Here is a 27,728-nt window from a genome sequence, read left to right as displayed (position 1 = left end):
AGACAAAGGAACAATACTGTATAGCCAGCATGTGCCTGCACTAGAGGACATGGGGTCCCAAGGACTGAGAATGGAGGCTGGACTGCATTCTGGAGAGTTTACATAGCTGCTCGCTAAGTACATCTATTCTCAAGCATTTTCTCTCATGTTACACTAGATTTCTACCTTGTTTTAAAACTTAGCATATATTAATCGTATAATGAGCACCTTATTTTCATATACATATATAATTAACCAAAGTCACTGTCCCTATTTCCTTCTTGTCTTTCCTCTCTCTTGATTCTCCTCTTCTTCCTAAATGGTTCCTCAATTTTTGTGTTTTAGAAATTAAGTCAAGAGTCAATATATGAAAGAAAAAAGTAGCACTTCTATGAATCTGGTTCCCTCCATTGCCCCGAAAGTGACTTCTTTTCCCTCTTCAGATGGCTGGTGACTGGCTGTCCTTAACACTGACTAAACCCCGCCTCGCGCATGTGACACAAGCATTCTACTCCCAGGTCACAGCCACAGCTCACGCTTCCTCAGGCACCAATGTTCCACTTTGCACATATGGTCTATTTCTTTATTCACTCATCTACTTATGGGCATCTAGGCTAAGTCCATAATTTGGCTACAATCAGTGTGCATATATATGTAAGTGTGTGCATGTATGTATGTACACACACACACACACATAATGAAATGTTCTTTTAAGTCTTCCTAGTCTAACATAGGATAGGGAGATGGTGGTCAAAAGTTCACACTTCCTTGCAAGAGGGCCGAGTTCTGTCCCCAGCAACCATGCAGGCAATACAGGAGCCACTGTCTTCTGACCCCTTGCAGACTAGTATTCCCATGTATATAAATTCACACAAGGACACTTTAATAAAAATGAAACAAACCTTAGAAAAAAAGTATTTTCAGATGAGTGCTTACCTTATTAAGTGCAACAATGAAGGGACATTTTTTAGATTTGAGAATGTTGATTGATTCAATTGTCTGGGGCTCTAAACCATGCATAATGTCAACAACTAAAATGGCAATGTCACACAGAGAGCTTCCTCTGTTCCTCAGGTTACTGTCAAAGGAAAAAAAAACAGTGTAAGTGGAGGTCATTTCAGTATTTTTCCTAAATGTAAATGTTTAATTTCTTTGTAAAGCCTAAAGAGACAGAAGAAAACAAGTGTAGTCTTTCTGGTTCTGAGGGACTGACTGGTCATGAACAATACACGGATACTCAAATCACAGTGATAAATGCGGTTTGCAATAGAGAGCACACGATCCTCTCACATTTGCATCACCTCTAGGAGTGATGCGCAGGCAGGACCGCCATCACTGACCCAAAATCCAAATCTGAGCCTTCTAAGAACAGACTGTGAATTTCACGATGTTTAACTGGAAAGTGCATGGAGATGTCAAACACGTCTGTCGCCAGGCACGGCAGCAAGGGGACTCAACTGAGACACCAGCACAGGGGTCACACACGCTGTGGAGGGTGACAGCAAGGGGAGTCTGGCTGCAGCTGACATGAACATGACCTTCCTCACTGCCCCAGCACCTCAGGTGTACCCTGCACAAAGGCATGCAGAAGCACAGGCAGCTGTGTATGAAGGGCTCCCATTATCTCTTAACTTGCCGGACACAGATACAAAGACAGCCTGCTGGGATAAGCTAATGCCACCAGTTCCTCTGAGGGAGGGAGGGAGAGAGGGAGTGTGTGTGTGTGTGTGGTGGCGTGAACTGAAAACAATATTCCCTTTGTAACAGTCTGTAGAAATTATAACAGGAATTCATAAAGAAGTTTTCTTACACAGAAGTGTTGCTCTTTCCAACTATAAAACACGTTTTCCATAAAAACCAAGAAAGCACAGAAAACATAAACCAATGCTAACCCAAAGATTAATAATGAACTGGTGAAACCCCAATGTTAGGCTCGCTGAGTTAGGGGGAGTCTGATGACAAGTGCCCAGGCGTACCTGAAGGACTCGTGTCCGGGAGTGTCGATGATCAGCATTCCCGGGATCCGGACGTTCTCTCTGTCAAACTAGCAAAGGAGAGAAAGCTGCAGTCTGAGAGCAGTCCAACAGTGAAAGGGTCTTTACAAAACAACTTACCAAAGCCTGACCACACCATGGCTTCCTTTCTCCAAAGGCATAATCTTAAAATGGAGTCACACAGCACAGTGTTTAATATTCTCTTTAATATCCAACTCTCGTAGAGACTAAAGATGGTTCATTACTTAGCACATGCTGATCTTACAGAGAATCCAAGTCTGATTCTAGTAGTCACATCAAGTAACTCCAAACCACCCGTGGCCCAAGAGGACACAGTTACCCCATTAGCCTCCCATAGGCGGCCACACACATGCAGATACACACATAAAAATAAGTTTTATGGAAAAAAGGAAATCATTTTTGTTAAAATTGTATGTAAGTCTGTAAGTAGTTTAAATAAATCTGATTCAAATGGCAGAGAATAGTAGCATCTGCATTATCTAAGAAAGCTGACTTACTGGGTGATTGAGTATGAGCGTGAGCACGTGTGTGTCTGCATGCCTTTAACACAGCATTCAGTGGGCAGAGGCAGGCATATCTACAGAGTGAGTTTCAGGGCACCCAGGACTACACAGATTAACCATGTGTACTGGCTAGTTTTGTATGTCAACTTGACACAGGCTGAAGTTATCACAGAGAAAGGAGCTTCAGTTGGGGAAGTGCCTCTATGAGATCCAGCTGTGGGGCATTTTCTCAGTTAGTGATCAAGTGGGGAGGGCCCTTGTGGGTGGTACCACCTCTGGGCTGGTATTCTTGGGTTCTATAAGAGAGTAGGCTGAGCAAGCCAGGGGAAGCAAGCCAGTAAGAAACATCTCTCCATGGCCTCTGCATCAGCTCCTGCTTCCTGACCTGCTTGAGTTCCAGTCCTGACTTCCTTTAGTGATGAACTGCAACGTGGAAGTGTAAGCTCAATAAACCCTTTCCTCCCCAACTTGCTTCTTGGTCATGATGTTTGTGCAGGAATAGAAACCCTAAGATACCATGTATTGAAATACAAAAACAACAAAGAATTTGACTTAATATCTATAGAATTTATCTGGGAGCTGGATGGTTCAGTGGTTAGAGGCATCTGCAACACAAGCCTGTCGGCTACTGAGTTTGGTCACCAGATCTTATGGTGAAAGGAGAGTGACTCCTGGAAATTGTCCCCACCATGGCATGTCCACACCTACATACAGACACACCATAAATAAAAACATATTTGGTCCAATTTTAAATAAATGTAAAATACCGAAACTATCTCAAAATTATAGCTTAATAATACTGACCAAATGGCTCAAAACTGTTAACTGCACATCTTGCTTTAAATACAAGCATTTGATTACCCAGACAATGTACTTGAATACAAATGCTCACTAATCTCTTCATCCACCCACTCCCTCAGTCTGCAGTGTGGATGGTGAATTCAGGCTCTGGACAGCCATGGGGAACATTCTAGCAGTGATGTGCATCCAAAGCCCTGGGAGTCTGAGTCATAATATAAATTTCAGGCTGGCCTCCAACATGCAATCCCCGTCTCAACCTCTTACGTGCTAAATTAAGAGCATGTACCAGCACATAGCACTGCCTTCTGACCCTAATACAGTAACCCAGAGTCACAACCTTTTTAATGACTGAGTGTTTCCCTGCTCATCTATGTCTTAAATGAACATGTATTGAGAGTTGTATTGTTTCCACTTCAGTGCCTTGACTATGAAGAGGAATTCACAGATTATCATACTAGCTGTACAGAGAGCTACCACCCAGGCCTAATGGCAAGTTTGATCTTTATGTACCAGAACCAGAAGAGTTCACTTATAGGAACCATCCAATGAGTAACACACAAGTATTACTTAAGGGGGACGGAAAGACGCTCATGGTCAAGATCACTGGCCACTCCTCTAGGGGCATCTAGGCACCTGAACCAGGTGACTCATGACCACCTGTAACTGCAACTCATTCAACCGCTTTTTCTGGCCTCTGCAGGTACATGCATAGACATGGTACACAAACCAAATAAATACAAAACATAAACTAAAAAAAATTATGTTTTTTAACTTCTAAAAGGAAATATGTATTTAAAATGCAGTGAGCCAGAACCGGGGCTGTCTACCGTAGTACAGAGCTATAACCTGTGAGAGCATGAGGCCCTGATCCTCATGCATGAAGCCTGTGTGCCGGCATGTGACGGGATCCCAGGTTAAGTGAGGCTTGGTGCTTTGTGTTGCATAGCACCTGGAAGGAGGGCTCAGGGCTACCTCGACTATAGGGAAATCCATAAAGTCCATAAAGATTCAAAACAATACACTACAAAAACAACACAATATTAAGTAACTGGAAAACTGAGAAACCAACACCAAGATACAAAATGGCCAGATGTCTCATGATCAAACTTATAACTATGCAAGAAGAAAGGCAACTAAGTCACACTCAAAAACAAAAACGAACAAAAAAAGTAAACTAAGGCTCAGGTATCTAGCAAGGCTCTATTTCCTAACAAGGTCACACAGGGTTTGTACTATGAGTTCCAGTAAGCTTTATACTTCCTTCATTAAATTTAACATTAAAAAATTGGGTAATAAGTACACAAAATGTTCAGTTAGCTAAGCATATTTACTTAATTTGATTCAACTTTTAATCTCCTACACAGCTCATGCTGGTCTGGACCTGAATATGCAGTAACCTTCCTGCCGCAGACATGGAAACCAGACCCTGTGCATGGTAGGAAAGCAGTGCCCACGGGGCGACCTTGCTTTCACAGACAGCGTCCGTCCCTTACGTAGTCATGGCTCTTCTAGCAGTCTCTTATGTAAAAAAGATCTCAGGAGCCCCTAAACCCCAAACCCGAAACCTTGCCCTTATGTGGACAGATCAGCTTTTAAACATGAAGGGCAAACGACAGTAAAACACAGAAAAAGCAAAGCCACTTCTCAACAACGGGGCCTTGAGAAGCAGGGACAGCAGTGGTCTAGAGCTGAACAGCATCAAGTTATTTCAGAGCGCTCCACAGAGGGTCTCCAACATCCTCAAAGCTATGATGGTCATTAGAAAGATGGATTTATAGGAAGAGCTTCTCATACCTGGTATTTCTTCCAACATATTTGAAAAGCATATTGATTTATGACTTTATTCTATTACTATAAAAACTTCATAAAAGTTAGGTAAGCATATTTGCTTACCTAAGCTACCATGTTGAAACCTGAAATTTAAGGTAACCTGAATCTTGTGTTCCTGGGCCATGCTCACTAATTGCCTTCTGAGTTGAGAGGTGTTTCTTACATCAACAAAACAAATAACATATAAGGTAACTTACATTTTTAATCATCTTAGTTTGTTCATTAATAGCTTCAAGAGGAACATTTGTGGCACCAATCTGCTGTGTAATACCACCTGCTTCGCCGTCTTGCACATGTGTGTGACGGAGCTACAAAAAAAACAGCAAAATGAGATGGGTATTTTGGCATGGAAGAACTCCTTTGTAGGCAGAGTAGTTGTATTAGTGACCCCAGATGAACACTCTCAGGACAGACACCTGGGCTTCCTCCCCCAGTCACCTTTATTCAGTTACGGAACTCCTACAGCCCTGCCAGGCTGCCCGACAGCACAGCTGTGCAGAGGCACTAGTTCTTGTTCACAGAATATTAATGTACATATTTTCTTACCTTATCTAGAATTTTTGTCTTCCCTGTGTCTACATGTCCAAGCACACAGATGATAGGGGCTCTCAGCTTTTCTGTATTTACATTTTTACCATGTTCAAGTCGTCGTTTCTAGAAGGAGGGATCACAAATTAAACACTGCTTCAAGTCCTCCTGTGCGTCCTTTCCATCTCTTAGCTTATATCCCAAGCCTTGGTTAGCTGACCACACAATACTGCTTTTACTGTATTTGTCTTTTTTTGAGAGACAGGATCTCACTGAGTCTAGACTAAAGACAAACTCAGCATGTAGTGGTGGTGACCTTGAATCTCTGATCCTCCTGCCTCCCTCCACTTCACTAGTGCTTGGCTGCCTGACCACTGAGCTGCACAGTTGAGCCCTGAGCTACAGGTATGTGCCACTGTCCCCAGACTCTACCCGAGCGGTGGGAATGGAAGTCAGTCCTACATTGAAGCACTTTATCTATAGTCATCACTCCAGTCCTTAAACTACATTTTAAAGTCTTATTTACGCTGACATTTACTACATGGTAGTAAACAGGAAAAGTGCAAACAGCTCAGTAGGCACATGCACTTTCTGCAGAGAAGCTTCACCTGTGTGTGGTGGCGTATGCTTGCAATCCTAGCACTGAGGAGACAGAGGCAGAAGAAGAGTCAAAGTAGGCCTTGACTACCAGGCCCTGTCTTCAAAGGAATGAAAACATAAAAACCAGACAAAAAGAAAAAATAAGCAAAGAAGCTCCATTAGCACCCAATCGGGTGCACACAGGGCGAGCATCTGCCCCTTGAGATCCGTGATCAACACACCGCACATCGATAAGCCACTACCCACCAGGATACAGATAGCTGGAGTAAACGAACACTCTCATGAAGCAGGCCCCATCCTGTCTAAGGGAAAAGGGAAGCTCCCGGATTAGAACAGTGTCAAAAACACAGCTTGGTCCAATATTACAAACACTGGAGAGCCCTGTGAATATTTGCTTAAAGCACTGACGTGAAAACAAGCCACACAAGCTAAGGGAAGGGCTGAGGAAGCGAGCAAAGACAGCGTGCAGACAAACACCTCGATTCTCCGTTTCGCTTTGTCGTAGGCCCGCTCTTCCTTAGTCCGATCATCATCAGAGTCGTCCTCGGAGTCTGAGCTGGCGTCCTTGCTGGGCTTCGCGTCCCCGGCCCTGCCTGAGTCCTTCTCGTCAGACAGCTTGCAGTCCTCCTCGTCCCCATCGCTGCCCTCACTGTCCCCTTCCTCTTCCTCATCTTCGCTCTCTTCTTCCTCTTCCTCCTCCTCTTCCTCCTCCTCTTCCTCAGGGTTTTCCTCTACTTCTATGTGAATCATATTTCCTTCTTTGAGGAAAAAAAAATTGATTTTAAAATAAAAGTTAACATCAAAGATTTATACCAAAAGAACAGAGTTGGTGATGACTACCACCCAGCAGTGAGAACTGAGGCAGCGACATGCCAGGACCCTGGGCAGGCCGACAGCGGGGCGGCTCAGCACAGCAGCCTGACAGAATCCAGAGCTGCCAAGGCTGAGTCAGGGAGGGAGGTGGAGGGAAGGATGAGCAAGTGGACACTGGACCCTAGCACTGTGAGTGGGGATGAAATCCTAGGGTGAAATACCCCAGAACAAACAGTAACAAATGAATGCACTGCCCACCGGCCATCATCTGACGTGAAACAAGCCCGTGCGTTTGCTACTCAGATACTACTGTACAGACTGAACACCCTTAATTTAAAGATCCCTGGATCTGAAATTCTCCAAAAACAATACTGACTTTTCTCTTTTGACACAAGGCCTCAACTTTTTGATTCAAAACAAACTAAAGATACTCAACACCTTCTGCTATTTAAAAAAAAAAAAATGAAGTAAAAGATGTTAAAAAATTTCTTCTATCCAGAGAATACTTTACTATATATAAAAAAGAGGAAGGACAAAAAAAGGAAGTTTAAAATTTGAAAAGAAAAAAAGGAATGGTATGTAAGCTGTAAAGCCGTTGGGAAAGAAGGTGGTACTGGACTCTTAGCTGAGAGGTACGAGTTAAAAATCTCTAAAACCAGCATCTTGAATGAAGTTAGACCAGTCAGGTCTACCACATTCCTGCCACCCCAGTGTTCAGAGGCCAAGGCAGGAGCACACAATTGAGGACAAGACTAGGAGGATGTCCTGTCTTTAAAAATAAAATGAAAATCCTATGCCCTGAGAAGTAGAAGCAGAAAGGCCTTGGCCCGAAGCGAGGGGTCAACAATGAGACTCACTCAAACACTGAGCGGAACAGAGGGTGAGAGGAGCAAGGGGGCCGGGAAGGGAACCGGCACGAATGACAAAATCCAACAGTCCAAAGGAGGGTCACAAAGGAGAAAAACAGAAACAAGAGTTAGGGAGACTGAAGAGATGGCTCAGCAGTTTAGAGCAGTGGCTGTTCTTCTAGAGGTCCTGAGTTCAATTCCCACCACCCACATGGTGGCTTATAACTGTCTGTAACTCCAGTCCCGTGGGATTTGATGCCTTCTTCTAATGTGCAAATGTACATGCAGGCTAAACACCCAAACACATAAATAAATAAATTTTTAACAAAAGAAGAAAAAAGAAAAGAAAAAGAGATGGGAACGAAGATGAAAAGTTCAAAAGCAGACGCACTTCATTAACTCCAGTGTGGGTGCACCCCTGCAGCACTGAAGCTAAGTGGTACAGACAAGGTATGCTCACTGTGCTTGCAATGTCCCTTGCACAATGCAATTGGGAGGGCAGGTCTCGGGGAAGCCAAGTCATTCGTCCTTTGTACTGCTGAGGTAAATGCTCCAAGAAATCTCCTCAAAGAGTTTACCTTATTATCCCCTACCCCCACCCCAGTCCTTCCTACCAAGTGAGACCAGGGCTCCTTCCCTGAGGGACAGCAACAAAGCACCTCCCACCTGCAAACCACCAGTAGCAGTACTGTGATCCTGACGTCTCAGATTGCAAATCTAGGAAACACATCTCTATTTTTGTTAAGTCATGCAACCAGTGTCATATTATGGCAACAAAAATGTTCTCAGGCCAAGCCATGTCAAGACATAAGGAGAGTAATGACGGCAGATTAAGGCAGGTAGCACTCATGGGAGTGGTAGTGTAGCTGAATGAGACACTTAAGCTGACAACAGCTAGTACTTAGAAACAGAACTATAATAGAAAGCCCAATTCATCAGAAAACATCTTAGACTGTATTCACCTAATAACACAGAACCCAAACTATACAAACAAACAAATTAACAGAACTTTGAAAACAGATATCTTCACTCACAGTAGAAGACCTTTCCAAATGCATGAGCTAGTAAGAGTTTGCATGCTGCATGGATGTGCTCACATGTGAACAAACTCCCAGAATAATAAAATCTTGAACAAAATAATCAGCAATTAGTGGTCTCAAAAAAAAAAAAAAAAAAAAAACAAGACAATAAAATTCTACAGATTAAATAGCTTCAATCACATTTGAAAACAAAATATCTGAGCATGCACTGACTGTAAGGCAAGAGCCATCATATTCCTATGGAGAGAACCAAAAAACCTGAGAAAGAACTCAGTGCCAGTAAAACTCCTGCCTAGTTAATGCAAAGCTCTGGATTCAATGCCCAGCACACACAGATACACATAAACATAAATGACTGAAGGTGCAGGAGGGAGAGAGGGAGGGAGGGATTCCCTGTTCATCAGATTCTGTAGGTTAAAAAAGTTAATAAGTAAAATAGTAAAAACAAAAACAAAAAACAAAAAAAAAATAGTATAGTGAGTAAAAATTACTAGGTAAAGTATATAAAATGAGAAACTAGACCATATTAACATTAAAACTTACAGAATTCAGTGAAACCCATGGTTAACTTAAAAACAAATAAGGAAGAGGGGGATCTCAAAAATCAAAAAAGTAAACATTCTTAAAAGTACATGAAAGAAAATAGTAAGAAAGTATATTCAAAGAAAGGGGTTTTAGTCAAAGAAGATGAAAGTTCTCATCTTATTCACCATGAACAGGGAATCTTTGCCTTGTGCTAGTCTTTGTGCAGGGGACCTTTGTTTCAGAGACCTGCTAGGCATGCCATACCGTCTGGATAAATGCATTCTAGGTAGCTGTCACCTTGAAGGAGACCTTCCAAAAAACACATTCAGGATTCAGGAACACACATGCGTGGGCAGTGGGTCCACTGGTGTACTCAGAAGTTACCTTTTTCTCTCTCCTCATCACTGGCCATCGCTTCCCAGTCATCTAACCCAGCGTCTTCAGTGTCTTCCTCTTCCTCTGTAGGTACAAGGTGTTAAGTAAGACACAGGGCACTAAGGGTAATCTCACACTTGCTTTCAGAAGTATGAAATTATGCTTGGACATACAAAAAGACATGATCCAGTTATGAAAAAGTATGTGACTGTTTTCTTTGGGACCGTCTTTCCACGTACCCCACATGCTGTATGTTACAATGACAGTTTCAATATGCCATATTAATTTAAACCCAGATCTTATATCTGAATAAATTAAAAACCTCAACAACAAAATATTTGGATTTTTAAAAGGATGAACAAATAGACTCAGTTCTCTAAAACTTTCAACTCACACACGACATACAAGACTTTTATTTTACTCTCATCAGACTTATCTTTTAGAACAATGTTTAGATAAAAGAGAAAAACCAGAAATTCTGCCAGCCCTTATAGGCTGTATGTACACATGCACGGGTACATACACATATAGATGCATAAGCTAACACATTTAGATTAGTAAGTAGGAGGAAACCCCTAAAGTTTAAATTATGGTTGTTAAAAACTTTATGTTTCCAATTTGCTTTCAACCATACAGTTAAAAACTTTAGGCTCAGAGATTTTTGATCCATAAATAAGAACAAGGAAATTTGGAAACCCTTCAGTGTCTCTCACAGACATTTTACTGACACTAGTAAAAAAGACAAAATCGGATTCAAGCATCACCTGGATGTTTTCACAGTGAAAATGAAAAGAGATGGGCTAAAAAGAATGGAAGAAACCCATTCAAGGCTGTAATCCATCTTGATTCCAAACTACTTCTGAGTTGTGAACACTATCTAATAAGAATCCATGAAAACCTGATGGTACTGGCCTGGCTCAACAGAAGGTGGCATCTCTTCCTTTTCCGGTACTCCTTGGTCCACAGCTTCCACAGGAGCACTTATTTCCAAAGTTTCAGATACTAAATAGGAGCACAAAGTCTATTAGCCACATTCTGCAGTCTGTTAATTTCTCTTCAAGTATCCTATTCAGCATAATAAGAATCCTTGATACATTTCATACCACTTATATAGAAAATCACTTTTTGCTTAATGCAGAATACAAAAATCACAGGGCTAGAAAAAAAGATTTATATTTTGTTCTTTAGATGTAACAGTACCTATTCATGAAATAAAACGCAAATATTTCAATCTGAAGTGTTTTTTGAAGATTTATCTTATTATGTGAATATACATACACACCTGTGTGTAGGCTAGAAAAGGCAGTGGATCCCTGGGAGATAGATGTATCACACAGGCATTTGTGTGACGCCCAGCTTGTTACTTGGGTGCTAGGATCTTAATTCTGGTCCTCATGACTGAGTAACAAGGGCTCTTTTAGCTACTGAGCCCTCTTCTCTAGGACCTGAAGTGCTTTTTCTGTTGCCTCTCATTTGAATCATGTGAGACTGACTAAAAAGGTAAGAAACTGTGGATAGGAAAATACAGACTGAGGAGGAAACCAGTACAGGAGCCCATTGGCTCCACAGGGCCCTGCTGTGCCCATCTGCATCCATGTATGTTCATACAAAGATGCTTCATGCTGACCGCTGTGAGGAAAGAAATGCAACCCTCTGAAGGCTAAGGCTACTTCTACACAGACCTTCTTTACTCTCTAGCTGCTGTGGTATTTTCTTCTTCTTTTTATCTTCATAGACTGGCCTTTTCTTTGGCAACGAGTCTTTTGATGGCACTTCAACACCTAAGCAGTGGGAGAAAAAAGAGAAAACTTTAAGGTTTATACTGTTATATGGTTTACTTGGTACTGGAGAGAATTTAAAATGAGGCACATATATAGTAACTTATACTTATCAGCACTTTGGGAGGGTGAGGCAGGAAAATTATCTTATTGAGGTTCTAGATCAACAGGGCTACAAGGTGAAACTATTTCATCTCTCATGTGTGTATGTGTGTGTGTTTTACTGTTCCAAAACAGCAAAACAGTTTAAAAGACATTTTAGTCAAAGATACACACCCTAAAATACAAAAGGGCATTTAGAGAGGAACCCAAGGCTCCTTCCCAGGGTGCTATACACTTGCATGGACACACTGAGGGCTGAGAAGTGTGCAGGCCGAGCAAGCAGCATGGCATGAGGCGCCTCTGCACTGTGGTGCACTGCCTCAAGCAGACAGACCTCCTCAGTCTAAGTTCTCTAACCACACTGCTAAACTTTTCTAACAATGCCAAACAAGCACCATCACCAGTCTGGCTTTTGCCATCAGAATGGCTATGGGAGCCATCAATAATACTTTTTGTTTTATTTTAGAGAGGGTCATGTTGTATAGCCTAAGCTAGCCTTGAATTCACTGAAAAAAAAAAAAAAAAAAACTGCTGGGGTTAAGAAAGGACCGCCACCAAGCCTGGCCCAGCATTTCATCTGTAACTGCTGACTTACTGTATTATACAAGTTCATCAATCCATTTAATAGTTGAAGAGCTTCTGATCAATTTTAGTCTACAGTAATTATGAGAAAAGCAGATGTGAATATTCACACAGGCTTCTTCATGAGTTATCTCTTGAATGACACAAAAGTTAAATATGTGTTTACTACTGTTCAAAACTGTTAGTTGTTCTTTAAAGTGGACTTTAGTCTTAGCATTCTTTACAAGTTTACAGTTTACTGTTAAAGTGGCCATTCAAATCTTTTATATGCTTTTATATGGAGTTTCTAGGTTTCCAATTGCTGAATAAGAGGTTTTTATAGACCTCTGATAGTCTTTATAAAATATGAAATAGGAAGGTGTGAAGTTTCCTTCCTTTATAGTTTCCATCTTATTACATTTATGTGTATGTAGGGATCCACAACGTCACAGGACATGTGGTAAGGCCAAAGGAAAACTTGTCAAAGTCAGTTCTCCCCTACCAATGTGGGTTTCAGGGGCCGAATTCAGGTTGTCAGGTTTGGAGGCAAGTTCCTTTACTCACTGAGCCATCTTGTCAGGCCCTTAATTATACTTTCAGAAAACTCTTCACCTAACACATTTTCTCCTATTGATCTCTAAAAGTTTTGGCACATAGTATTTAGAACTAAAATCAATTCTGAATTAATATTTAGATAGAAAGCAGGGATAAGGGCAAGTTTCTACATTCAATTGTTTAACATTTATTTAAAAAATCTACATACATTGCATCCACTGAATTTCCCTCTATAAAAGAAAATAAAGTCACTTGGTCATGTACAGGTGCTGCTCTGCTAATCTATTTGTCTACCCACATTCCAATTTAACACTACACTGATCCTTGGGGCTTTAGAGTACATTTTAAATTTTTATTTACAGTAAATCTTGTTATCAGGTACGTTGAGACTTCCAAGTTACTCTTTTTTCAAAAGCTTTCTTGGGAGGGTTGGAGAGATACTCAGGGGTTATGAGCACTTGCTATTCTTGTAAAGGACTGGGGTCTAGTTCCCAGGACCAAATGGCAGCTTCTAACCATTCCTAACTCTAGTTCCAAAGGACCTGATGCCTTCTCCTACCTCTGTGGCACATGGCACTACACATGCACATAAACACATATGCAGTCAGCAACACTCATACACATAATAAATAAACCGTGTGTGTGTGTGTGTGTGTGTGTGTGTGTGTGTGTGTGTGTGTGTGTGATGTTCCATGGCAGCATCTTACTATGTAGCTCTGGCTGTCCTGGAACTCTCTATGTAGAGCAGAAGGCTGGCTTTGAACTCATTTGCTTCCCAAGTGCTAAAATTAAACATGTGCACACCATGCCCAGCTTAAATAAACCTAAAAAGGTTTTAAAGCAATCACTTTGGCTATTCTAAGTCAAATGTGCATTTTAGAAACAAAAAACTGAGTACCATAAAGCATTATTCTGTGATTTCAATTGAGATCCCCGACTCTGTGGGTAAACTAACCCAAATTAGGGAAAGAGTCACAGTCCTGAGTCTCATAGTTAACAGTATGTTTTATACAGTCCTTATTTTGATTTATTCTTTGCTGTTTTACATTTTTCAGATACAGGTACTACAAGTAATAGATTTATAATTCTTTCACTTTCTCTTTTGGATTGGCTTAATGTTACTGCTCAAGTGTTTGTTTTTTTTTTTTTCCATAGCAGCTAATAGCATGAAAACACAACTGATGTTTACATACTGATCTATCTGCTACTTATAGCCTTAGGCTACATCTGTCTTGGTGAAGAAGATGCCATGGCATTTTTCTATGTTGATGACCATAACCTGCAGAGACAGCCTCACAGCCTCTTTGCAGTCTGCCTGCCATTCATTTATTTAGCCCAATTCCATACATTAGGACATCACAGCACAACACTGAATGAGTATGGTGAGCAAAGGCTGCCCTGCCTTTTCCAAAATATAAGGGTTTCCTTTTATTCCATTTTAAAAATTACATTAGTTGCATGTATGTGCACACAGTCTTATGTTTGAAAGTGAGTCAAAGGACAATTTAAAGTCTGTTCTTTTCCTTCCGTTATGTGGGTCTCAGAGATCAATCTCAGGGTAACAGGTTTGGCAGCAAGTGTCTTTATCCACTTAGCCATCTTTTCCGCTCACTGTTAAGGTTTCTTTCTTAGCTTTTCACCACCAATTTGACAGCTGTGCCTTTGGGGGTGGGGGCTGGAGTGTAGTAGAAGGAGACTGATATCTTTTTTTTTTTTTCTGCATTTTTTAGTACCTAGTGTAGCTATTCAAAAAGTCCTGTGCTAGCTAGCTTTTTTTTTTTTTTGGAGACTGATATCTTAAAATGTCAGATCAGGAAGTTCAATGATACTGTTTGTAAATGTCAGTTATAAATGACAACTCACTCAAATTTTTTTTCTGAATTGACTGATATATTCATATAATTTTTATTCTTTAGACTGCTAGAATGAGAAGACAGTGATTGATTTTCAAACATTCAGTCAGCCTTACATTCCCAGGATTATACCCAATTTATAATGAGACTGTCCTTATGTATATGTAAATATCTATGCAAATTTATAGATATCAATACATTTTCATAAATATCCACATGTCTACGTATCTACCTACCTACCTACCTACCTATCTGGGAGTATGTATATAAGTGTGTATGTGTTACTTTGCTAAAATTCTATTGAAAACTTTCTCATTCATGTTTGTAAAAGGCCAGGTATTATAGCTTATACCTGTAATCCCAATACTTGAGGATGCTGAGGCAGGACAGACACAAGTTTCAGATCAGCCTAGAGTGATCTGTAGTCTTCATATCCTCTCTTGAAATGCCTTTGTCTCAGTATGTTACAGTGTTCTCAAAATAACATGTTATTTCAAGAATATATATGATGAATTAATTGGTCTAAGCTATTCCTTAATCATTTTTTAAAGTCCATGGTGAAATAATTGGAGCTTTTTGTTGTTGTTAGAAATTAACTTTGTAAAATTTAAATAACCAGAACTGTGCGGCGGTTTGAACAGACTCTGGTGCTGGAATGCTAGTCCTAGGGAGGCATTATTAGGAGCCTTGTGGACAGGCTTTCTATGCTGTGATGGAAATTTGTGTGCAAATAATACATTTCTATGAAATTTGCCCTCCCTCCAAAAAAGTTAAAGTGAGACCTTCTAGCCAGTTTCACTGATTACTAACCTTTTTCCACTTTTGTTTTATACTCCTTTTTCTTCTGAGCACTGCTTTCCCCCCTGAGGTTCTTTGGAGTGAGTTATAGACACTTACTGCTGTTGAGTCCTATCATCATAGGAAATGGTAATACACAGAAAGAGAACCATAGGGTCCATTTCAGTATCTACTTTCTCAGACACATCCTTAATGATACAAAGTTTACCGCCATCTTTCTCTTGATTGTATTTCAGATAAATCCGATGCTTTCCCCAACACCTGTGGAGGACTGAAGCAACAGGCCACTATGATCAACATAGTGCCCACCTGCTCCCCATCCCAGAGTAATGCACACTTCATCTCGTCACCAAGAGAGACAGGATGAAACATAACACACAAAAACACTGAAGCTTTAAAGAATTCACAAAGAAAATAAAAACACATTTTAACTGTGGAAGGCAGAAAAAAATCCCACACTGAGCGGAAATGTGGAAGGAGGAGGACAGATAGACAATGAAGATGGCCTACATGATATGATTTAATGTTAAGCACTTAAACGTGTGTGGAAATTATCTGGACAGACTCAGCTTTACTATGGAATTTTTCATGAGTAAAGAAGAGCCGTTTCCAGGAGTCTGGGATCAGAGCAAGATGTGGCTGAACAGAAAGGTAGGTTGATGGCTTTGAAGATGAAGGACACTCGTGAGCCATGGAATGTGGGTGGCCTCTAACGGCTTTTAGAAAAGACCACAGAATGTGCTTGCACTGAAGCTCTACACATACAGTCCTGCCAACACTTCAGTCTAATCCTGCCTTTCAGTTACACAATATGTGTTGTTATAAAATATGTGTTGTTTTCAGGTAGTTTGTAGTAATTTACAACATAGTTATAATAATAATGGATCTGTGCCTTCTGCCGGCTTAGGGGCTGCTGAGAAGTAAATTCAAAGGAAACTCATTTTTTTTTAACTGAACATTCCATAGTAAACTTTTCCTTGGCTTTTTGACAAGGTTAATAAAGGTCCTTTATGTGTATTGTCAAATTATTCTGCAAGATTCACAGAGACTGACACTGCCAGGAACACTGAGAGAATATCCAGAACCCATGGGCCCAACAGCACCACTGCCAACAGTCCCCACTGCCATCTCTGTATATGGATTTCCCTTTTACCATGTTCCAAAATCATGTTTGTTTCCTGGTTAACTTCCTCTTCACTGAAATAATTTATATCCTGGGCTTTTCTTATCAATCTATGTTGTTATAAGTAATATTTTGCTGTACTATATTTTAAAAAATGCAATGCCAAAAGGAGATTAAATACAGTGACTTACTCAAACTAACAACTTCTAATTTCAAGACATTAATCTCTTTCCATTTGAATTCGTGGTTATTATTTTTATTATTTAAGTATTGTTGAGACACTAGAGCATTCATATCTAATTTATAACATTACAAAGTATGAGAGCATATCCTCTTCTCACTTTATAATTACTGATACAGACCTACAGATGAATGGTTGCATATTACAACCCTCTTCTCTACTCCTTTCAGACACTCAGGCACGTTTCAGCTAATACAGGCATTCAGTCTGTTCATGAGTTTTATAATACAGACAGCAGCAGGATTGTATGGTATGGATTTTGAATAGAATCAAAAGAAAGATTCAGAATATTTCTAGCTTTAAAGTAAAGTGTGTGTATGTAGGTAGGTAATGATAAAAGCTTGAATTGCAAAGATCAGTGTTAAAGCTATGATAACAGAAATGTTATAAGTAAACCAAATAAAGAGGTTATGTAAATTAGACAATACAGCTTCCATGCCTAACAGCCCACATCCACCAGGTCAACAGCTTAAGCCAAAGGAGGAAATTGCAGGCAGGTCACTACACCAAATTTACTCAACAAGGTTCTTAAAACACTACTACACTGTAACCAACACCAGCACTTCTGTGCAATCAAGACACCACACTCAAGTTCTCCAGGGTGACAGAAAGCCTCCAACAATTTCCACAGATATCAGAAAACCCCTGGCAGATATCCAAGAGTACATTCAGGATTTACATTGCTCTAGGTAACAGATGTAATAACTTATCTCTCCGTAATGAGCTACCTTTCAAAGACAGGGTGAGGCAGCACTAGAGGATCCTCTGCTGAGAGTACTCACATCATTAGACTGTGGACAGCCTTTCACAAGCTGAAGAATTAAAACTTTCTATTACTAAACCATGTGGAACCAGAAGTTCTCAGGCACAGGACAGCATTAAAGACTTAAAAAAGAGAACCAGGGTCTGAGTTGCCTCTTGAGAAACAATTTCTTCCAAGCGGGTTCTAAAGACTGATAATAAATAATTTAAAACCAAAATTTTCATCTAATTACATCTCTAGCTACTCTATAAAACAGCATTTCTGAGCCAGGAAAATTATTCCATTCAAATCTGTTCTAAGGGCCTTTAATCTAAGAGCCTCAGAACCAGTGGCTTCTGAGGTCTGCTTGGGCACTAACTATATGCAACTGTATTCTTTAATACCACTAGTTTTTAAGGCATATCCCCAATTAATAAATTTTCTGAAATCTATATACAAACATAATAAAGAGTTTATCATCACAAAAAACAAATTAGGTCTGTCTGCTGAGCAAACTACTTCAGCTCAGTGCATTACCATTTCCTATGATGATAGGACTCAACAGCAATAAGTGTCTATAACTCACTCCAAAGAACCCCAGGGGAGAAAACAGTGGTCAGAAGAAAAAGGAGTATAAAACAAATGTGGAAAAAGGTTAGTAATCAGTGAAACTGGTTAGGAAGTCTCACTTTAACTTTTTTGGAGGGAGGGCAAATTTCATAGAAATGTATTATTTGCACACAAATTTCCATCACAGCATAGAAAGCATTCTCCTTCATAATGGCACTTTACACCTGCTCCTTACCTTGTTCACACAGCTTTTGCACAGGTCCCATCCACACCACTGAGCTCCTGTGTGTGTGAGCTCTCAGGCACGAGAGAAACTGTACACTCACCCACTGCTCAGCATCAAGGCCACGACTCACCCTGAGCTTGGAGGTGTCGAAGGGTCACTTCAGCTCTGGCTCTGGCTTCTCTCTGGGACTTAGTCAACAGTTTTCCTTCTTTTTTTAACCGTTCTTTTCTTTCTTTTTCTTTTTGCTTTTTCCTTTCTCTTTTTTCTTGTTCTAATCGTTCCTAAACAAGAGTGCATGGCATATAAAAATTATACTAGCTAAATGACCATGAAGTTTAAAATAACACAAATTTCAGAGGTCTTAAAAATGCATACAAAATATATTGGGAGATTACGACTGAAGATATCTAAATGTTATACATTATTCTTAAAATAACACCAGGTTATTTTATTGGCAGTAGCACACATGCGACTGCATCTCTCCATGGGAGATGAGGAAGACTTTCCGGTAGCTCTTTCGTCTCATGTACATCAGAGCACAACTACCATGTCCATATAAACATGTACATTTCATAGAGAACAAATAGAGCTCAGGTAACACTCATTATCAGTATTTTCAAACTCATGAAAAACATACCTCTTCTTTTCGTTTGGCTTCTAGCTCCTCCAGCCGCTTAATCCTTTCTTCCTCCTCTCTCTTCTGTCTCTCTTCCTCCTCTTTGAGCTTAGCCAAAGCTTCCTGGATAGCTTTAACAGTGGATTTGCTAGGGCCTTTCTTCTTTTCTTTTTCTTTTTCATCTTTTTCTGTTTTCTTTTTCTTCTTATCTTTTTTCTTTTTGTCTCCTTCATTGTCGTCTACCCAAAAAATAAAGGCAAAGCACTCAGGCTCATTTCTATAACAGTGAATACACACTGGCCAGAATTCAAGAAATACTGTGGCTTTGGCCACCAGTTCTCTTAAGAGTAGCATGGATCACAGTGTCCTGAGACCCTTGTGGCTAGAACTGCTCCTCAGACATCACAGTTGACCCATAGGGCATCTGCCACTGCTGTTGTTGGCCCGAGTCATTCTGATGAACACAGACTCTGTCAGCAGTAAAAGGCAGACACATCACAGACCTCTGTTGGGTAATCGAGGCAGGTCTGAAATGCTAAAGACTCAGCCTAGCTCAAGCCCATTTAGGTGCTGAAGTCATTTTACTTCTATTAGATGGGGCTGATCACAGTAATGCCAAGAATATGGGGGTATAGGAACAAAATACAAAAATATAATTGCACTTCAAGACACTGAAGAAATTAAATCTGTGATACTCCTATTACGGTGTTTCTCCTCAAAATTCAGAGAATAAAAATTTCAGTGGTTAAAAATTGGGCCATGTGTTTTTACTAAAATCTTTCTAATCTAAGAAAAAAACTATTATTTTTAGAAATCTAAATCACCTGACATTTAGGTATATTTATTCTAAGAGAAAGCAATCAGCAAATGCCTTTATTCCCAGAACTCGGAAGGCAAAGGCAATTGAATCTCTGTGAGTTCAAGGCCAGCCTGGTCTACAGAGTGAATTCTAGTACAGCCAGGGCTACACACAGAAACCATGTCTCATAAATAAATAAACAAATAAATAAACAAATAAACAAACAAACAAATAAATGAAGCAATCAGCTAGAATATTTAGATTTCAATTACTGATCAATTTATTTCAATTACTAACAAGACAATAAAGGGAGGGGCCAGTAAACAGACTCAGCAGATGAAGATGGAAGCTACCAAGTGGGTGGCCCATGTTTGATTCCTGAAGCTGAGTAGTGCACTGAGCGCTGACTCCTAAGAGCTGTCCTCTACCTCTCCCCATGTAATGTGGCACAATATGTCCACACACACAAACAAGTAAATAAAACAAGTTTGCTTTTTTTTAAAAAAGAGAAACAAAAACATGCTCCATGACACTAAAGTGACGTAACTAATTTAAGTCTCTTCATTTACTCTTTACTTTTGTATTTCAAAGGTTAAGCTGTATTTTTTTTTTTTATAGAAAGGGAAGAATTTAGTTAACATCTTACATGAATTTTGAGAAGAAATCTCTTTGGCCACTTAGTCTACATTAATAGGAAAATGAGTATTCATAATAAAACTTCATTAAATTTCTATTGTATAAATGAATAGTGCAGAGAAATGGTTTAACGGCTAAAGTGTTTACCATGCAAAGGAATTCAGATCACATCCCCAGTGACCACATAAAAAGCCAGACATAGGCTGGAGAGATGGCTCAGTGGTTAGGAGCACTGACTGCTCTTCCAGAGATCCTGAGTTCAATTCCCAGCAACCACATGGTGGCTCATAACCATCTGCAATGGAGTCTAATGCCCTCTTCTGGTGTGTCTGAAGAGAGCAATGGTGAATACATAAAATAAATCTTTAAAAAAAAAAACCCAGACGTGCCAGCACTGCTGCTGACCAGCCAGCATACTAAGTGTTCAGTGAGACCCTGTCCATCTCAAAAACTCAGATGGAGGACTATTTCTCATGCTCTATCTCAGCATTCCTTGGATGCCTGTGGTTCTCTATACAGAGATGAGGCACTGGCTGTAGTGTATCTGCTGCTGTCTTTACTCAACTCCTGTTCAAAGTCATTTGGGAGAGACTTTATACATGCAGTTTCTGACACTCCTGGGGGACTCAACCTCACAGCAATTCATGGGAAAAAAACAAGGCCATGAATTTAAGAGAGAGCAAAGAGGGTATATGGAAAGGCAATAGAGAAAAGATGTAATATTAAAAACACATCATGGAAAGAGACAGCGGAATCAGCCTCCGGCCTCCATATCCACACACAAGGGGATGGACCCACACAAACAAACACGCACGCACGCACGCACGCACGCACGCACGCGCGAGGACAAGTCACAAGACAGTATTCCAGCCAACGATCACAACTTAGACTAACCATGAACTAGAGACTTGTGGGGCTATGACCAACCTTCCAGAGTGGCAGCAGTGTCTCCTTTCTCTTCTGAGGCAGCTCCTGTGTCAGGAGCCCCTCTGGGTGTCGATGCCTCCTCCTCGGCTCTCTTCTGAGGCTCCCTCTGTTTACTCTGCTCCTTCTTGCCCTTCTCTAGCTCTTCTTTCTCTTTCATCTTCCGCAACTTCGCTTTCTCTTCCTCTCTCTTTTTCTTCTCACGCTCTTTCTTTTCTGCCTTCTTCTGGGCCACCGTCTTGATTTTGAAGGAAGAGTCATCATCCTCATTGCCACTGTCTATAGTAGGAACTGACTTGTTCTTCTGATTTTTTTTCTGTCCCTTTCTGGACTGTAAAAACTCATCGGACTCACCACCACTCTCACCAGAGGAGTTTACTCTCGAGCGCTCTTTGCTTCTTTTGCTATTGTCTTCATCCTCTTCTGATCCATCCCGTTTTTTTGTGGATTTCTGGGCTTTTTTACCTTTTTTAGAAAGTTTATTAGAATCATCAGCATCCTCACTCCCAGAGAGGAGTGCCTCTGAGTTAGGTCTGGCAGTCTTTTTTGACTTTGAATCTTTATCTTCCAATTCTTCACTATCATTCTCATCAAAACTTGTTTTCTTGCCTTTTTGTCCCTTCTTCTTTTTATCTTGTTTTGAGGCAGATTCTTCTTCATTGTTTTCTGTAGGCTAAAAAGTATTCCTTGTTAGAAATGTCAACAGATTGGCATCCCTTAAAGGTAATAGGACTCATCATCCCTTAAAGGTAATGGGCCTCCTCAGCACTGAGTACTTCACTCAGTGCACACTTCAATACCTTTTATGGAAGCATGACTGTCTTGTTTCATGAGAATATTAAAGTATGAGTATGGAGAGATAGCTTAGCAGTTAGGAGCAACTGTTGCAAAGGATCCAGGTTTAGTTCCTGTACTCACAACCATCTGTAACTCCAGCTCTAGAGTATCTAATGCCCTTTCATCTGACCTGTGTGAGCACCAGGCACACACATGGTACATGTACATATATGAGGCAAAACACTCAGAAACATAAAACAAAAATCTAAAAGAAAACAAAAAAGGGGAAAAAAATCCAACCACACAAAAGATAGTAGTTCTATGTCTCACACTCACCACGCACCTCAAAATCAGGATGCCCTGAACAATAATGAGAACTATATAGACAACTGAAGGTGGAGGGAGACGTCATCACTGACCCCAAGTGGATCAAGTTTATCAACAGGCGATACATTAAGTATTGCTAGATTCCTATATAAAGTTTATTTCTATCAATCAGAAGTTTAACAACAATACTGCTTTTTTTTTTCCTCTGAAAACTTAGTTCCTCCCTTTGACCTGTTTTATAGAAACTATTAACATATATCTACAGCCACAGGTTTCCAAACCAGGCAACTCATCAGCAAGAAGACAAAGACAGCGGAGCCCGGAAGGGTGCGCTCTCACCTTGACTGTGGCGGTGTCTCTGTCAGCTCTGATGCCTTGGGCTTCCAGAGACAACTCCTCCAGCTCTCTCAGAATGTCGCTCTCACTAGAAAAGAGGTAGATAAGGTTTGAAGCACAGAAAGCATTAGATGGCCACAATGCTCAAGCTATGAAAATCTAGATGCCTTTAAAACCATACTCAAAGTCTTGCTTCTTTTTCTCCTTTTTCTTCTTTCCCTTTGACTTCTGAGGCTCCTGCTCCTTGGCAGCACCAGCTCCTTCTATTTCTGCAGCCAAGGCGCCCAAATCAGTATCATCCTTGGTACTTAAATGAAAACAAAAAACAAAATGTTACTCAAGAGCAAGCAATCTACTTGTTCACTTATACAGATATTTCCTTGCTATTTTATACCCTTTTACATATTAGCAACACAGATCTCATCAAGATCTCTCATAATAGCACAGTTACCTACGTATCAAACTGTCTGTCTTCCTCCATAAAGATCACTATGCCAAAACCAGAAGGTATAAACCAAGAGCCCTACCCTTAAAACAGACAAGACAACAGCCTAGGTAGGGAAGGTAAAAAAGAACTTCCACAAGTAATGAACATCTATGTATGTGCTCGTGAACATTTTTTGAATGGAGTTATTTTTGTAAAACACCAAAGAACCAAAGTACAAAATAAGCTATCAGAAAGCGTAAATATCATTTTTCAACCAACTAGTCTATTGTCTAATTTTACTAGTTGAGAATATGGGGCTGGGTGATGATGGCGCACGCCTGTAATTCCAGAACTCTGGGAGGCAGAGGTAGGCGGATTTCTGAGTTTGAGGCCAGCCTGGTCTACAGAGTGAATTCCAGGACAGCCAGGGCTATACAAAGAAACCCTGTCTCAAAAAAAACCAAATCCAAAAAACAAAAAACAAAACAAAACAAAACAAAACAAAATTTCACTTGAATGACGGACACATTAAGACATCAAAAGATAGGGGCTGATGTAAAAAATAATCAAGTTTTCCTCTGTCCACTTAATTCCCAGAACCAATGACTCTGAGACTGTGTGTTAATAAATGCCTAGGCCATACGCCTCGGCTTACTCTGACTCACTCTTATCACCCCTTTCATTCTAACCCGGCTCAGCTACCTGCTGGTTTACCTTCCATCTTCTCCCACACCCACCACACCTCTATTTTCCAGAATTCTCTCTATCCATGATGGATGTCCCATCTCCTATTTTTTTGTGTCAGGAGATGCTTATAAGAAATTCTCTCTACAGGTTGGAGAGATGGCTCAGCAGTAAGAGCCCTGGCTGCTCTTGCAGATGACCTGGGTTCAATTCCCAGCACCCATATGGTCATTCGCAAGCATCTATAACTCCCAACTTCAAAGGAACCAATGCCCTTTTCTGGCATCCTCCTACACTAGGCACACATGGGTTGTACAGACATATATCTAGTCACATAACTATATACATACAATAAAATACTATTTAAAAAAAAAAGACACCAAAAGAACACCTTAGATAATATTTAATCTGGTAAGGAAAACGTCTAAAGAAAAATACATTAAGTGCTGCTCTCTTACAATAAAAAGACTAACAAAATACTGACAAATATCAAATTTAATTTCAAGAAACTTACTAGAGGATAGGAACTGTAAATCAAGAAATAACGGAACTTAGCACTTTCATGAAAAGTTGAACAAAATTAAAATATTTGATACTTGATACTTTCATGTGACTCTGAACAGTTTGTACCACCATCTATACTGGGGAAGTGAAAAGCTTCCTGGTAAAGCAGGTTGGAAACAAGCAATACAGTAGGGAAAGACATTAACTCAGCAAAGAGGATGGATGGTGCAGTAGGCACAGTCCCGACTACCAGGAAGCAGGGACCCAGTGAGGGAGTGCCTGCAAGTAACTGCAGTGAGAACATAATGGGCACCTGACTTGTACTATCACAAGCAGGATGAAGACTCAAGTCAGATAAACATATGAGGACTGAATCATTAACACTTAAAACTAGACATATACGAAAGGGAGTAGGGAATAAATAGAAATCAAAGATGTTCAGGTCACATCAGATAACAAGAGCCTAAGGCCAGCCCAGGACCGACCAAAGTAGCTCTAAAGGAACCTCTGTCAATATTCCACACAACCTTTCCTGAAAACTAAGAAGGGGAGGTGAAGGCTGGCATCTCATCTCCAGAATATTTATTGGCCCCATCAAAAGAACACGAGGGATCTTCTTTGTTCCATTACCATCCCAGAATGGTATTGAGCCTCAAAGACTTCTGGCTATAAAAAAAAAAGACTGATAGCTTCTGAATGCTTACTAAATATCAAGCATTGTGATAACCAACTGCTACATATTAGATAGCCATTCCCTCTTAATACTTCTAAAACTTTATGACATGAACCTTAAGAAACAAAGGCTACATGACTACAAAGCATTCCACCAGTAACTCAAGTTTCAAACTTAACTACAGTGCCTTCCTAAAAAATTAGGAAATAATTTAGCTTCTGATTTTTCAGTAAGCTCAAACATGCTATATCCATCAAGTACAATATGATCAAGTCTTAACTTGAATGTTTTCCAAAGTATCCTTTCAATATATAATAAAGATTAAACAAACACAATGCCATACATCTTCAGTCCTATTTTTATTTTTAGAACTTTAGATTTGCTATGGATAGTTCAGACTGGCCTCAGACCTGTGATTCTCCTGTCTTCAGTAGCTAGATGACAGGCATTACCACATTTGGGTATTGTACATACAGAATATCAAACAACTTAGAATAGGCAATACAATACTGAAGAGAAAAGAATTCATTACCTAATATTAGGACAAAATGAAGCTACCAAGCCAGCATGGTATTAGGCAAAAAACCAATAAAACAAAACAAAACAAAATACTGGCCAAATAACAGCTTAGAAATAAACTTAGACAAACCTAACTACCTAATAATCCATGACCAAAAAAAAAAAAAAGAAAAAGAAAATTCAACTACAAAAATTCCTTTCGCCATATAATCATAATGTACAAAAGAAGAAAACAAAACTTCAAAACACAAAATTTGTGACATTGAAGCTTGGTGATGAGGTTTTAGACAAAACCTAAAAGGCGCAAGCCATGAAAGAAAAATAAAGCTGCATTAAAATGAAAACACTTCTGAAGAGGATGCTGCTAAAACACACACACACACACACACACACACACACACACACACACACACGCACACCACACACACAAAACAAATTTACGAAATACTATGCTATTAAACACTTGTATCTAGAGTCAGACAGAACTCATCAGTGCACTCAACTAAATGTGGGTAGAAGTTATACTGCCAAAAGGCAAACAAGTTGCAAAAGATATAAATGAAAACAAAGCTCAATTAAAAAAAAATCAAATTAAGACAAGGAGATGGGGGCTGGAGAGATGGCTTAGCGGGTAAGAGCACTGACTGCTCTTCCAAAGGTCATGAGTTCAAATCCCAGCATCCACATGGTGGCTCACAACCATCCATAAAGAGATCTGACTCCCTCTTCTGGCATCTGAAGACAGCTACAGTGTACTTACATATAATAAATAAATAAATATTAAAAAAATAGAACAAATCTTTAAAAAAAAAAAAAAAAAAAGACAAGGAGATGGTGTTCTACATCTATTTCAAAGGCTAAAATCAAAGGAACTGAGAGTGTCAGACACTGATGAAAACACAAAGGTACCGTAAGTCACAGACAAGCCTGAGCATCTTGTAATGCCAGAAAGTAAGAAACGGACTAAACAAGACTGAGCAAAGTCAGCATGTGCACACACGATGCTACATATGTGACACTTGGGAACATGAACAACTCAAGGAGCTCCAACCACCACTGAAAAGAGCAAATCAGTTAACTAGAGCAACTAATTAAATATAGTATTAAATTATAAGTCAAAGAATAGTGGAATAGCTCAGTGGCTGTTAGCATGCTCTAGCTGCAGGTGTAAGACCTTAGATTTGATCTCCCCCCCCCCCCCACACACACACACTATAAAACAGTAAAGAAATCTGACTTACAAGACAAAGTAATAAAATAAAAGCTACTAACTAGTTCACGCTGAGATAAACAAATGGATTAATGAGGAAGAAACAAAGGCTAAATAAAGTATACAAAACTCCACATTACGTTGGGAGGAAGAACCAAACTCCCACTCCTAATACTGTGTGGGTGTGCACAATGGCATTCTTCTGCAGATAGAAAGGACATAAGAATAACCTCACAGAGCAGAAGCCTGACCAACAAGATACTGAAAGCTGATGAACTATCATAGATAAAATGAGTCTAAAGAAAAATTTACCACAGAACATGTACTTATTTAAGTCAATAAAAACAAAAGAAATCTAAACAAACTCAGCATTACAGTTACTTCATACCAGTTTGTTAATTGTAACAAGTGCATCTTGCTGATATGTTAACAAGTTATGGTGGTTTGAATGAGAATGGCTCCCATAGACTTACACCTTTGAATACTGATCTGCAGTTAGAAGAACTGTTTGAGAAAGATTAGGCCTTATTGGAGGTGTGTCAGTGGGTGCAGGCTTGAGGCTTCAATCATTCTGAGTTCAGAGAGTGACTGTTCCCTATGTCATGACTTTGCTTCACTACCATGAACTCTAACCGCCTGACACTGTAAGTCTCATTCAATGTTTTCTTTTCTAAGCTGTCATGGTCATGTTATTTATCAAAAGCAATAGAAATGTAACCACTGCACAGGGAAAGTCAGGATTGGATAGAAAGAGTTTGAACTTAATCCTAAAGTTAATTTTAAGATTTTTCTTTTCAACTATGTGTATATCTGTATCTCCGTGTGCAGGTGTATGCATATATATGTAGATACACACAGAGAGCAAAAGAGGCACTTGATCCCTTGGGGCT

At 39.9% G+C, this 27,728-nt stretch overlaps 1 protein-coding gene across 1 annotated transcript in view; it reads right to left on the bottom strand.

The window, feature by feature from the left end:
- Eif5b (eukaryotic translation initiation factor 5B) overlaps positions 1-27,728 on the bottom strand; it is a 53,243-nt gene that overhangs the window by 11,162 nt on the left and 14,353 nt on the right. The window contains exons 2-14 of the mRNA XM_052193065.1: positions 23,003-23,128; positions 22,825-22,909; positions 21,385-22,054; positions 19,044-19,261; positions 18,537-18,687; positions 11,540-11,638; positions 10,770-10,859; positions 9,867-9,941; positions 6,734-7,014; positions 5,675-5,782; positions 5,326-5,436; positions 1,956-2,023; positions 916-1,057 (exon numbers count right to left, since the gene is read on the bottom strand). Coding sequence (XP_052049025.1) covers positions 916-1,057; positions 1,956-2,023; positions 5,326-5,436; positions 5,675-5,782; positions 6,734-7,014; positions 9,867-9,941; positions 10,770-10,859; positions 11,540-11,638; positions 18,537-18,687; positions 19,044-19,261; positions 21,385-22,054; positions 22,825-22,909; positions 23,003-23,128 — 2,224 coding nt within the window. The remainder of the gene's footprint in view (positions 1-915; positions 1,058-1,955; positions 2,024-5,325; positions 5,437-5,674; positions 5,783-6,733; positions 7,015-9,866; positions 9,942-10,769; positions 10,860-11,539; positions 11,639-18,536; positions 18,688-19,043; positions 19,262-21,384; positions 22,055-22,824; positions 22,910-23,002; positions 23,129-27,728) is intronic.

This window comes from Apodemus sylvaticus, chromosome 9, assembly GCF_947179515.1.
Source record: "Apodemus sylvaticus chromosome 9, mApoSyl1.1, whole genome shotgun sequence".
Lineage (NCBI taxonomy): Eukaryota > Metazoa > Chordata > Mammalia > Rodentia > Muridae > Apodemus > Apodemus sylvaticus.
The sequence above is the reverse complement of the archived record's forward strand: the minus strand, read 5'-3'. Positions and strand labels throughout refer to the sequence as shown.